This window comes from Athene cunicularia (assembly GCF_003259725.1).
Source record: "Athene cunicularia isolate RWA chromosome 1 unlocalized genomic scaffold, athCun1 chr1_part2, whole genome shotgun sequence".
Lineage (NCBI taxonomy): Eukaryota > Metazoa > Chordata > Aves > Strigiformes > Strigidae > Athene > Athene cunicularia.
The window spans coordinates 32,981,850-32,995,000 of NW_020799092.1; the positions used below are offsets into that span (position 1 = coordinate 32,981,850).

The window sequence follows — 13,151 nt, forward strand, 5'->3', positions numbered from 1 at the left end:
GCAAAGTGGTGACCTTTCTATGACAGTCATTCCTATGAAGCTTGCAGGATGAGCATGTGATTTTGCAAGGCAATGTTAATATTTAAATGCAACACCAACCTCAGAAAGGCTTATCCATGCCATAACTGGCTCAGATGGCAGGATCCACAGATGGGGGATCAGTTAACAGTGATATGAAATTGAGAATAGCTTCGTTAATCTTTACTATGAGCCATATGCCTTGAAGTCAATAGAGTTATTTCAGTTTCATACCACCATACACTGCAATAAGAGTCTGGCATCATTTCTTCTCCCTCATAAATGGTGATGATTGCATTTTAAAAAATTCATATTTTCATCTTATTCATGGAGCAAGTATCTTTAAGCTGCTATTTAGCTTTGATATCCATGCTAATGTTCTTATATTTGGGCCTGGCTTTGTGCCATATGTTCAAAGCATTTTGGCCTTCCCAGAGCACACTGAATTTCACCCCCTTTTTCATCCAGAAATGCCTTCTCCTCTGCCTCAGTGGTGATTCCTATGTACGGTTCCAGATCCTCATCTACTTGAGTAGGAAAAAGTGAATGGGAGAACACAATCCTTTTCCTCACAGCCACACTGCAGGAGCAGATTGCTTACAGATCTAAGATGAGGGGCTCTCCTGTAGCCAGCAATGCTGTACCAGTGAAGTCTGTGCTACAGCTAGAGGTGTGACAAGCTACTGCTCTCCTGGACCTCAGCAGCAGTAAGCTAAGTTGGGCTGCAAAGCCTACCTCTGACATCACAGCAGTAACCAGATAGTAAATTAACTCAGTATAGTTAGTGGTACCTAAGCTAGGCAGGCATGCTTAGATAAGAGGAAGATAACTGTACTACCAAGTACAAGGAGAGCTGTATCCAGTTCCTTTCTTTATAAAGAGCATTCATGACAAGAGCATTAATGCTATATTTTACTACATTTGTATAAACACGCAAACACTGTTGAATTGCAACAAAAGGGAATTCTACTCACAAAAACTTTCACTGTGGAAAAGTCAATCTTGTCTGTGCCTTCCCTTTTGAATTTGCACAGTATGGTGCTGCGGTCTGGCTTTTTGGTAATATTTTGGACACTGAACCAGATCCTTCTGGTCTGTGCACCATTGATGTATGACAGATAAACTTCTACCTCAGTTTTAGAAATATTCAAGTTGTCATTTTCTTTCTAGAAGGAAAAAATCGAAGAAAATAAACAGTCACTATATAGAGTGAGAAATAAAATGATACCCAACACTATTTTAAATGAGAAATTATAGTTTATTACTTTCAAACTTACATATATTTTTAATTCCAGATCAGGATCCAGCTCAGTGTGCAGCTGGTAGTTAATGAACACTGGGTCAGGGTGATAGTGTAATTTGACACATGGTATAAAGGTAGTTTCCACTTTTAACATCATATCAACAACTTTACCCTCTGTTGCATGGCTCAGGCTTGGTGTTAAGTAATAATATTCAGATTCATTTCCAGGACACCTGGAGACCTAGAAATGCAATAGCGAAGTTGTAACAGTCATTAAGTACTCAACAGTGGGTACAATTACAGAGGCACTCAAAATCATTTGATAATGTCTTCCTGACTTTACACAGATATTTGCTAAACCTCTGAGATCAGGGCTGCATGCAGAGCACTGGGAAAATCTCTGCGTTGAGCCTGTGTCTACATTTAAGCACATTTATCACACACTCTGCACGCTGCTTTGAGGCTGATTGCACACTGCTAAGGCAGCTATTTTCTGCAGTGAGACAGGAATTGTGACAGTGATTTCTCCTTCCTTCCCCTCAATGCAGGTGACAAGAGAAGAGCAGGAGGAACTCTCCAGCACCCCTGGGCATTGGCTCTCCTCAATTTAGCGCCTGAGAGAGGGGGATTGCTACAGTCACGCCACTGTTTACTCCATGGGTTGGTGCTGCTGTTTGCCAATCTCTGTGCTCCAAGCCCAGGAGTCAACAGGGTGCCTACCTCCTCACAGCCTTGGAGAAAGTGTTTCATCCCCACATCAGCTCCAGTCTGCCACCCCTTGCTGAGGCAGTGACACCATTTGGGTTCTCAACACAAAGCCAGAGAGAAGTACACCACCCCCTCCTCCCATATAAGGAGGCTGGGGAAGACTCAGGACAGATTTGGAACAAGTCTCCAGAGCACAGAAAAAAGGCTCAGGGAATTACGCAGAAGAGTAGCTTATGTGTCTCCGTAATCTTGTACTGAGAACTTCTACAACCGTAATCCTACAAGTGGTCATATTTATTTCAGTAGGGTGACTGATGTGTGCCTGCAGGTGTTTGAAAAATATTGAGATTCTCCTGAAACCTTAGGAACAAAACTTAATCCCTCAAGAGACCTCTACTTGGTATTGTAAAGAAGATTCAGACTTACAGTAAGGTTTGATCTCTGGTCATCTGAAATAATCACACTGTCCACCACATTAAAATTTCTACCGATTGTAGTAATTTTGCGACCACCGCTGTAAAAAAAAAAAAAAAAAAGGGGGGGGGGGGGGAGCAGAGGGAAGGGAGATTAATATTGCCTGTTTCCCACAGATCAGTCCTGCATTAAGGCTTCAGCTGTGAATAAACAGCTCATGTGCATTTTTATTTGGTAGCAGCCAGTATAATAAAGTCAAACTGCAGGACAAGATAACTTGAGTTATATAGTGTATTTCCATTCTTTCCTCATTATGTAATATTAGAGACTTTTGCTACCACAAAACGAAACTACTTGATAGCATACAGATGCATCTTCCTTTTCAGGGACTCTCCACCTTGTTTTCTGTTCACACAGCCAAAGAACTAGACCGTGATTTAATATTCTGTCTTGAAGGAAAAGCATCATGGTATTTTACTGTCCCAGAGCAGCCCTGTCTGTACTTAATTCTTGCCTTCTTCAGGATAAACCAGTGGTGCCAGGCACCTCACAGGAAAGATGTTCAGACCATCTGTCTCAGCACACACAATGGTGCTTGTGTCTGAGGGCTCTGGCTCAGAATCTCTGTTGAACACAGTTGGAGTGGTTTAAGGTATTATTAATTTCCAGCTGTCTGAGCTGTCTCTCACCTGGAGATGAGGGCATGCATTCTAGCCACTCAGCTGCTTGCAGCTGCCAGCCCAACTCATTACCTCAAATCCACATTTGCCAGTGCTTGATGCCAAGATATCAGATTAAGAACATGTAAAAGAGTAAAAACTCTGCAGGCAGAGGAACAGGTAAAAAGCTGTGCCTAAGAATATCTTAAAACCACCCTGTAAGTCCTTCACCAGAGCTGTGAGTCTCCCACAGAACACAGCAGAGGCTTGAAAATGGATGGTTTGGAATTAGGGAACTCACACCTAAAGTCTGTATGTCTCACTCCAGTCATGATTATTTTAATTTCATTTCTAATTCACTGATACTTTATACTGTTTTGGAGGTGAAGGGTTTATTAGTATCAAGAAATCAAAGTTAACTGGAGTTTGAATTTATGGATGGTACCCATATTTTGGATCTAGTTTTAGTATGAAGAGATTGTTTTTGACTTCTACAGAGACCTGGGGTGGGTGGGAAGGAGTTTACAGAATCCTGCAGAATACAGAATCCATCTTGCAGCTATCATAACCCTATCTGTATGTTAAATCAGTTCACTGGTGTAAATTCAGTCTCCACAACAGGTTACAGCAGTCATCTGAGTTTATATCACCTGCAGTCTGGCCAAGGAAGGAGGCTCATATCAGCTCAGTGGGATGACATTTTAATAAACACATAAGTATAGAAAGACAAATTTACCTGATCCAGGAGGTATTTGGTGTGATTCCAAAACATGATGGCAGTGAAACATAATGCAGGGTCATTGGTGGTGAACACTTTTTCCCATTAGCCTGTATACATATACTTTTGGCCTCTTTACGTGTTGGTGGGAGAGCAAATGTCATTTGTGTATCATTTAGTACATTTCTAACTTTAATGCTGGAGGAGAAAGAAAACAGTCAGATGCTGAAACACAGATGCCATTCGCTGGTGTTACTACACGAATCCTGTAACCTAAAGCAAAGGATAAGGAGAAAAGAGAAATGAACCTCTCTTTGAGCTGTGGGATGGAGGTGGAAAGACAGAGCAGGGAGTTGAAAAAACAGAGTAGGGTATCTTTTGAATGAAGTTGCTATGTGTCACAATAATCACAGCAGACAGTACAGATATTGGTCTTATGGCCTTGGAGTGAGGCTATGTAATGCAGTGTGTGATTTTGCTCTTTACTGTGTACTTTCCTGTGCTACCAGCATGGTCCATGAGCTAGTAAAGAATGAGAATATTCAGCTTCCTTTTCATTGTTCTTTTTCTTTTCCTGTTTTCCCCCTCCTTCCTCCCTTTTACTCCTTCCTCTTTCTACTTCTTCTGTCTCCCTTCATGGTTGAAGTAAAAACCGAACAGTACCATATGAACACTTTTTCAAGTGTTCATACGTAAAATGGACTTGGTAATCACAGACAGCCATTGCAGCTGCACCTAAAAAGGACTGATTTAGAGTAAGATAGCCTCATTATCTAGGGGTTACACTGTGCGATTACCAACAGAGAAAAGTATAAGCTGTTGCATGAGATTCCCTTCCCAGGCAGTGTTTGCGCTTTGACAAGCAGAGTCCTAGAATATATGGGGAATACTTTGAAGCAGAGGAGAGTCAAACAAAAGCTGAGACTTTCCTGTGACCTATCTTTTTGTTGCCTGCTGCAAGGTACAGAGGCCACAGGTACAGAACTGTCCTACTACTCCTGAGAGAACTGCCCACCTACCCATCCATCCCTTGTATTGTACCCAAACATCAAATTAATTTCCATCCTTTGGGAATTTGAAGTGGAAGCATAACCAAAGGAGTGAAGAGCATCCCCCTCTCTGATGGAGAGAGGTCCATGACAGCTGTTCACACAACTGTATTGCTAGGGCAAAATGGGCATAATTTTCACCATGCAAAGTACATAGTATTATTTTTCAGAGCTTAACTCACATGTCTGGTTTACAGCCAGTGATTCCAGTCAGTATCAGTTTTATGCCTGATGCACGTGTAAAGTTTTCTCCTTTGACTGTTATTTCACTTTTGCCTAGTGTAGAAATCCACAAAGGTTCAATGGAATGAATGCTGATATGCTATTAGAAAACAAAGCAAAACAAAATCTGGTTATAAAAAAAAGCTAGGCAGTTAAACAACAGCTGTAAAAACAACCACCACTCAGGAATGCAGGTTTTATGGCACTGGGATACATTTTTCTTACTAATTTCAAATCCTGTTAAGCTCGATCTTGGGAAGGACTGTCAGTCACAACTTCCTTACAAGCCAACTATTTCTACCTATATATTTCAAATTATCTCATAACAAAGTTGCTCGAAGGAATCACAATCTGACATACTGGAAGGTAAGTATCATAAAAACCCAGATTGAAATGATACATTTTGTGTGGCCCTTGAAGAACTAAGAAACAACACAAGACATAACCCATGGTGCTGTCACTATGAGAGATCAGTGAAACAAACGAAGGCATCTCTTGTGACCTGAGAAGGGGAAGCAGGGTCAAATCCTAGAATGAAAAGTCAAGAAAGAGCCCCAGAATTAGCTTTACTAGAAAGTCCTTTGAGTCATACGTAGAGCTAAAGGTACAACACAACTCTGGTGATTTTTTGGTATCCTAATTTGGTGCTAAGAAGTTTACAAATCTATTTTCCAACATTTAAGAATAATCCAATTTGCTCTGATGCTGTCACGATCTTGTAGAAACGTGGCCAATTTTAAAACTGTTTTTCTTTGTGTATCTTTATATTTACTTATTCTTACTAACACTACCAAGCGAGAAAAGAGATTTTTTTCCATAGCGTATTTACTTGATACATTTGACAGCATCTCATGTTTAATCAGTTTTGCTGCTTCCCCTGTTTTATAACCACACAGACGGTTTCCTCTCTGTGTATCTTTCAGACAAAAAACTGAAAACATTCAAAAAACCAAGAAAATATACATGTGAAACCACAAAGTGTTTGGGACCTTCTCAGGCAAACAATTTCTAGCTTGCTTTTAGACTGTCTATAATACCAGTTTAAAGTGAGTTTTTAGAGTATTGTGATTATCCTGATCTCTGCTGTGCACCTGTGGACACATTCACTGGGCAGTTCATCCTTTCCAACCCTGAGAAGGGTGCTGGTGCAAAATCTTTAGATAAGTCCTTCCCCCGGGAAGATTAGAAGATTCCCCCTCTAATCTTTTCCAGTAGCCATAGCAGCACTAAGACTTTGGGCTGGTGGCCTGAGGGGACCACCAGGGTCACACTGCCATCCTCCGCAAACACAGCCTTTCCCCATTTCAGAAATGTCCCTGGAACATTGTCCCCACATGCTACCATGGCCCACTGAATGCTGGAGTACTCCAGAGCAAATGTGAGACCTGTCACAACTGTTTGAAAGCTGCAACTTATGCCTTAGGAAAGGGCAAGAGAGTGTAAAGGCTGGGGCCAGAGGGACCCCATCAAAAGGGCCTCCAATATGACCTCTGGTATGGATAACACAGGAGGGCAACATAAACTCCTGACAAACACCCTGAGGGGGAAAATTCACTCCCACCCTGACCTGGGGATCAGTTTAACCCTTAGTATGTGAGCAGCACAAGTGAAGCAGAAATCTGAGAGATTAAAGCCAGTGAAGCACCAGTGGTTTTCTCTATCTGCATCCTGCCCCTCTGCTTGTGTCCAGCCTCCAGCACACCAAGGACAGTCAACACCTTCATGCAAATCCAGAAGCCAAATACTACAGAAAGGAGTAAAACACTACTTCAGGACTCTCACTGGTAACCAGCAGGGAGCCCTGAAGCATGGGAATAACACAGTATCATACAAACACAGGGAGATCCCCCAGAGCTGCATCAGGGCTGTGAGCCCTCATGAGGGAAACGCCAGGCATCCCCTGCCCAGGGGTGCGGCAGGACACTGGGGTGCTTCAGGGCTCCTGCTGCCAGGCACCACACACCACAGCACACCTCAGCTTGGCTTGCCTTGTTTTTCTTACACCAAGCAGAAATCAGGGGAAGAACGGCTCACTCTGGAAGTTTCAGTCCTCCTTTAAATCATGCCTTCCATGCGGCTACACAACACGGACTCCCTCGCTGCATCCTGCCTCGGACTCATGGCATCAGCGCAGTCACCTGCAGCACTGAGGTAAGTTGGCCTCAGCAGCTTGACCATCCTGGTTTGTGACACTTTCCTCAGCAGCAAAAGAAACCGGAGGGAACTGAATGTGGGAGGGATCAAGCATCCTTGCTGGGGTCTGTGGTGCTCATTTCCCCAGCATCAGAGAGCCACTGACCTTCCAGTCGCTGCATGGCAGGGGGAGAGACACCCAGCAGCACGAGGGAAGGGAGACAGCGGAGAGGCAGGATATTTATAAACATCACTACTTGTGAGGCATGCAATGAAAGCAGTGTAAACATGGAGAGAGACATACAGGAAGCATGCACCAGGTCCTCAAGTAACATAAATCAGCACAGCCCTGTCAACTTCAATAGAGCTCCATGTTTCTGAACTGCAGCACCCACCCCCCTGCATTCCCTGGACAGCCTAATGCTTCCCTGGGCATCCACATTCTCAGAGGTGTGGTTAGCATAGCTGGAGGTCCCAGAGAATTATCTGGCAGTAGCCCAGATTAAGCAGCCTCTGCTACTCCAAGGAGCTTGTCCCTGCTTCAGCATGGCCCTTCCTGCGGTGCTAGCATGGGGCCCCAAGGCCATGGGAAGAACTGGATTGGGGAACTGGCCCAGATGAAGCCCAGACCTGCTGAAAGGCAACAGCTATTTCCAGCCAAATCAGTTCCCCAGTCAAGCATACTTGTGCAACCACTCCAACTGCTGCTCTGGCACAGGGAGGGGGAAGGTGCATCATGGAAACCAGCAACTGGAGTCAGGAGGAGGGCTGGGGCTGCCACTGAAAAAAGAGTTTATTAAGCTAAATGCTCAGCTAGGGTTGTGGGAAAACACAAATCCTCTTTCTCAGCTCCAGTATGTTCTCCTTAAAGCACCAGCAGTCAAAGGAGAGCAGGATTTCAAATGCAATTTCAAGCCCTCTGAATGGATCAATCACTTCTAAATAAACATCTGCCTTTGGACTGCCTCTAGCGCTTTCACTGCCTTGTCCATCACTGTCTTTCTGAGATAAGGCATGTGGAAGAAAGCCATCTCCCAGGCAATTCTAACTATTTACCAATGTCAAATTAATGCACTTGGAATCAGAGCAAAGAAGAAATTCCTCTGTTCTTTCACCAGCCGTAATGCTTTATATGCAGACCAAATCCAGAATATTAATGCTCAGAAGTACAAGTTTTACAATCCCACTCATCTCTGTGAAAAACAAAATGGATTTTGTGATTTTATTGAAGCAACCTAGCTGAACAGCTGAATTTAAGAGGTAATTCATGTCTTCACAGGCAGAAATTTGGGTAGTTCTAATGAAACGTTCAGAGATAAGAACACAGTTGCTATTTATACCAACCATGCTATCACTCACAGAAAAGCAGAAACCAAAAAGTGTAGGCAGCAAATCTCTATGTACTTACTCATCAGTCAAATTTCTCTTCACTACTCATTTCTTTCCTAACACCTGCATGTCAGAAGTAACCACTGATGACAAGATCACTCAGTTTTATGAGAAAATAAAAGCATTTTGGCACCATAAAGAATGAAGGGATAACCTCCTGGTTAAAGGGCTGGCCTACAAGGAAAACTGTATAGACTGTATGGTCACATACAGTCTATATGATATCAATAGAGAACTCAACAACCAGATTCAGAAGGTATTTTGGCACCAGTGACACTCCTGACTCTCCAGTGATCCAGCTGGAGCAGGATGGATGGAGAGTAGCTCCATCTCCAGTTTTGTCTACAGCCTGGAAGCAAGGAAAATTTTTCTGGAAGTGTGAAACATGGATTTACTAACACCCAGGGTTTTCAGTTCCCGGATGCATCCTCTAGCCACTTGTCTGTTATGCAGAAACGGGGTGGCACATCTCCCCCTTCCTTCTGCTCCCCTGGCAGCTATGTTTCAGAAGAAGCTGTGATCTGGCTGCATAAAATGAGGAAGAGGTTTGAGACTCTGAAACCTAGTTTCACAGAGTTGCCTGTGGCAGCAGAACTCAAACATGCCTTTAAGTGGAGGTAAGATATTAAGTCTGAGATGTTCTCCTTTGGTTTGTTTTTTTTTTGTTGGTGGTCAATATACACGTCCCAGCCCTCAGCACACTGGCTCCTGGGGAGTGACTAAATACAGCATACAGGGACTTTGGCATTTAAAGCAGTATTGTAAATACTGCATCTAGAGGTACGCATATGACTATTGCAGTGTTCACTGTCTCAATGCCTGGATTTGAAACACAAATTTTTGTTGGTACCTTTAAGCACCAACAAAGCACTAAGAAAAAATAGTATCAATTCTGCATTACCTTTCTATGTAACCAACTGACTGCCTCCTCATCCATATCTCTACTCTTCCTGCAAAGTCTTCTCATTTTAAATAAATCTTTCCCCCAACCCACAGAATCTCAGTAATGTTGATTTTAAAATGCTAACTAACCTCTGTTTTCTGTGAAGTGGCGATCCCCTTGGAAGCAGCTGCATTACAGCTATCCTGAAAAAAATCAGCATTTCTTCACGTCAGGACAAGGAAGAAACAGATTGCTGCTCATACATAAAATACAGGAAAAGGCATCACAGAGGATTCCAGTCCTCCTCAACAAAATTCACCTGGCAGGTGGTGGCAGGAGAGACACGCGTCCGTTTACAGCTGTCACAGTCACCCTTGCGTATACACCGAGAGCAGCTGGTAACACACAAAACCGAGTTTTTGTAAGACATGGGAACTCAATCTAGATTCAGCCATGAATGTGAAATTTCAAGTAACAGAAAAAAGCACAAACCCAAGAGAACAACCTGGCAAACATGTAATGAAATGTGTAAAACACATAACCTATGTTTACCCTCCAAGCCTATTGTTCTGCTGTGCTTGTTCTGAGGACAAATTTAGTATGAAATACAACCTGAGCTGAGATCTGAGTCTCAAAAATTTTCAAAAAGCATGAAGCAGATGGAACACTTTGTGTTTCACTTTGCTGTGGTTCTCTCCAGTACATAAGTGGCCAAATAGTACTTTTTAAGCAGAAAAGGGCAGAAAACGATCACTGATTCTTTCACAGCTTTCCTGAATTTCTGTTCTCTGTGTGTAGAGCTAGCAAGTATTGCTAGTTTGCTATTGCCTTCCCCTACTAAAAAATATACCTGTTGGGGACTACTTTGTCCCTATCTTGCTTTGCAATGTGTCCATCAGCATGGAGGAGAGCCAAGAGCAGCACAGGCCCTCTCCATGCATGCTTAGAAATGCTTTGATTTAGAGAAAGACAGCTCCTTCCCTGTGTTGCTCCAGGGAGAGGAAAGTGATGTGCCACTTCCCAAAAAGTAGGAGCTCAGTTTCATCCCAAGTGCCTATGAATTATTCTCTTTGTACAGGGGAGGAGCATTCTGAATGGGAATACTGTAGATACCTACAGCATAGGTTAGCCAGATCTTAAGTTTTAACAACCATGTATCATACAGGGTTAGACCACATATTGGGCACAAATGCTTTCTACTGCAAGCTCTCAACAGAGTGTGGCTCTGAAAAATAATGTGTACAGGACAGTAAGTATTCATTATTCCTATTAGCAGATTAGATGTTACTTTCCAGTTTAATTGTATTCACATTACCCATTGACCATATTTAAATTGCACCTGGCTCTATTAAAAAACAGATCCATAAAGTGACTTTTATAGAATCTTTTGACTCCTCTGATCTAAGTCTTACCAGGGGCCCACCTATTTCACAAAGACAAAAAGGATTTTAATGTCATTGTGACATCCTCTGTTATCTCTTCGGCACTTGTCATAAATTCAGTCATTGTAATGACTCGCCTACAGACAGGTGCCAGGGTCCCACTAAATAAGTCATCCAAAGAAGTAGCTTTCTAAGGACAATAAAAAAAAGAGAAGGAGGAAACAGACCAAGAAAAGAGGTGTGACTATCTTTAGCAAAATGTATTTCCTTAATAAATACAAAAAAAGAATGACCATACTTCAGATCCCCTCCCCCCCACACACACATAAACCCCTCAATGAGTCAGTAGGAACGAGGCTCTTACTTTTTCAACTGAAATGTCTGTGTGATATTCCAAGAGCTTGAGGACAGCGATGCTTCAAGAACTAGACAATCTGGAAAAATGTGACTGTTAGACACATGATGGATACTACATGAAATAACTGTTAAAAAAAAAAAGAGTTGAAAGCTCATGTACCTTCCGCTGTTCTCTACATGGTATGCACCTGCTCTCATACATTCACTCACATTTTAAACTGATAAAGATAACTAGATTTTGTCCTTCCATAGCACCCTTCAGCTGAGTTATTCCAAGACTTTATACACGCTCATCAATTAAGCTTGATGCCATCAATGCATGACATACAAAAGTAATGTTATTGTCAGGCTACAGATAAGGAAATGCTACCTTAGAGTAGGTAAAATCATCTCCTGAAGAGCACACAGTGGTATACTGTGGCACAGACAGACCCCAACTTCAAGCTTTCTAACACAACAGACTGTTCTAATGTGAGAGACCCCAACATACCATATGTACTTTCTCTATTTGTCTCAGAGACTTGGTTTCAGAGTCTTCCTTTGTAATCTATGCAGTAGCAATTTTCATCCTATTTAAATCTTTTATGATTGCATGAGTCAATTTGCCATTATTTCAGCTAGCAATTACTATACCGACAATTCACTGGCAGCTGTGGAATGAAAGAGTATCTCCTCCTATGAGCAGAATACCACATCGAAAAAGTAGTGTTAGATATATACCACTTAAACCATGGTCCCTTTCATCTGTGTGCCTGCAGATGTGTATGTCTGTGAAATGAATGACTGTCTGAGATCAAATGAAACCCATGTGTGCAGACTTTTCTGGCTTCTCTATGCTAGGAAGTAGATAGCTTTTTAATCCAGGAAAGTTATACAGATTTAAAGTATACCTGCCTTGCAGAGGTAGAGAAAGCTTTGTCTTTATCGCAGGCTGGCTTGTTCAGACGAAAATCAGCTTTGGCTACATCTACATTGTTAAATCAGAAGTATCTCCTACCTCCATGTGTCAGCATGGCACCTGGGTGCTTACTGCAAAGGTCACCTGCACTGCTCGATAAAAACAGCCCTTGGGATTGTTTATATGCTTAAATACCTTACTAAACAGATACAAAAGAGTCTGATTTTTTAATGCTTGAAGATGTGGATGACATTCTGAAATCCTTCAGCAATCACCTATTTGCATCTCCAGAAATCGGTGTATCTGCAAAAATCCGACATGTTGGGCACAAAATTTCCTAAATCATTTGCTTAGGTCATTATATAAGAAGGGTCTCAAGCCATAGCTACTGAAAAACAGTATTTTACTAGGAGTAGTAAGTAAAGGCAAAGAATTTATCTGCTTCTGGTAGAGCTTGCCTTCTCTTTTAAGTTTGTATAAATACTTTAAGGACAACACTGTCAAATATGGTTCCCTGTTTTTTTGTTTTGAAATTAATGGAACCTATTATTTTCTGCATGGCCTGGGCTGACCTTTCAAAATCCACCAGACTGCACTGAGTAGCAGGTATTTTCAAAATGTTTTTTTTCCAGAAATGATACCTGAAGAAGTTTTGCAAGTGCATCTTCTTGTGAGACTGAGGTCACTTTACATGTGGTACCATAAATACTCAACATAACTCCCACACTTGCATTATCTACTAATATATCTCAGCTCGTAGGAGCATGTGAGTGGCAGTAATACTGGTGGGCACAAGCTAAGCTCACAGCCTTCTGGTTAACACTGTCAAGGGGCTCATCTTTGGCACAAAGCACAGGCAAGGTGAGCTGGCATTTGTAACACTATACTCTGAAAACCTGCTAATAGAGTAAGAGAAACCCTTAGTCTGAGAAGACAGAGAACCAAAACAATGTACTCCATAATTACAAAAAAGCAAAGGTTTTGGGACTGAGTCAATAAAAGATGTTTTTTTCTTCTCTAATGTATTTGTCCCTCTTAAAATCCACTAATAGTATTTATTAAAGACTGCTTAATAGAT

At 42.0% G+C, this 13,151-nt stretch overlaps 1 protein-coding gene across 1 annotated transcript in view; it reads right to left on the minus strand.

The window, feature by feature from the left end:
* PLXNC1 (plexin C1) overlaps positions 1–13,151 on the minus strand; it is a 71,740-nt gene that overhangs the window by 35,263 nt on the left and 23,326 nt on the right. Inside the window, exons 7-14 of the mRNA XM_026868668.1 lie at positions 11,183–11,252; positions 9,756–9,831; positions 9,586–9,639; positions 4,992–5,131; positions 3,779–3,958; positions 2,396–2,483; positions 1,296–1,502; positions 993–1,184 (exon numbers count right to left, since the gene is read on the minus strand). Of these exons, the coding sequence (XP_026724469.1) occupies positions 993–1,184; positions 1,296–1,502; positions 2,396–2,483; positions 3,779–3,958; positions 4,992–5,131; positions 9,586–9,639; positions 9,756–9,831; positions 11,183–11,252 (1,007 nt within the window). The remainder of the gene's footprint in view (positions 1–992; positions 1,185–1,295; positions 1,503–2,395; positions 2,484–3,778; positions 3,959–4,991; positions 5,132–9,585; positions 9,640–9,755; positions 9,832–11,182; positions 11,253–13,151) is intronic.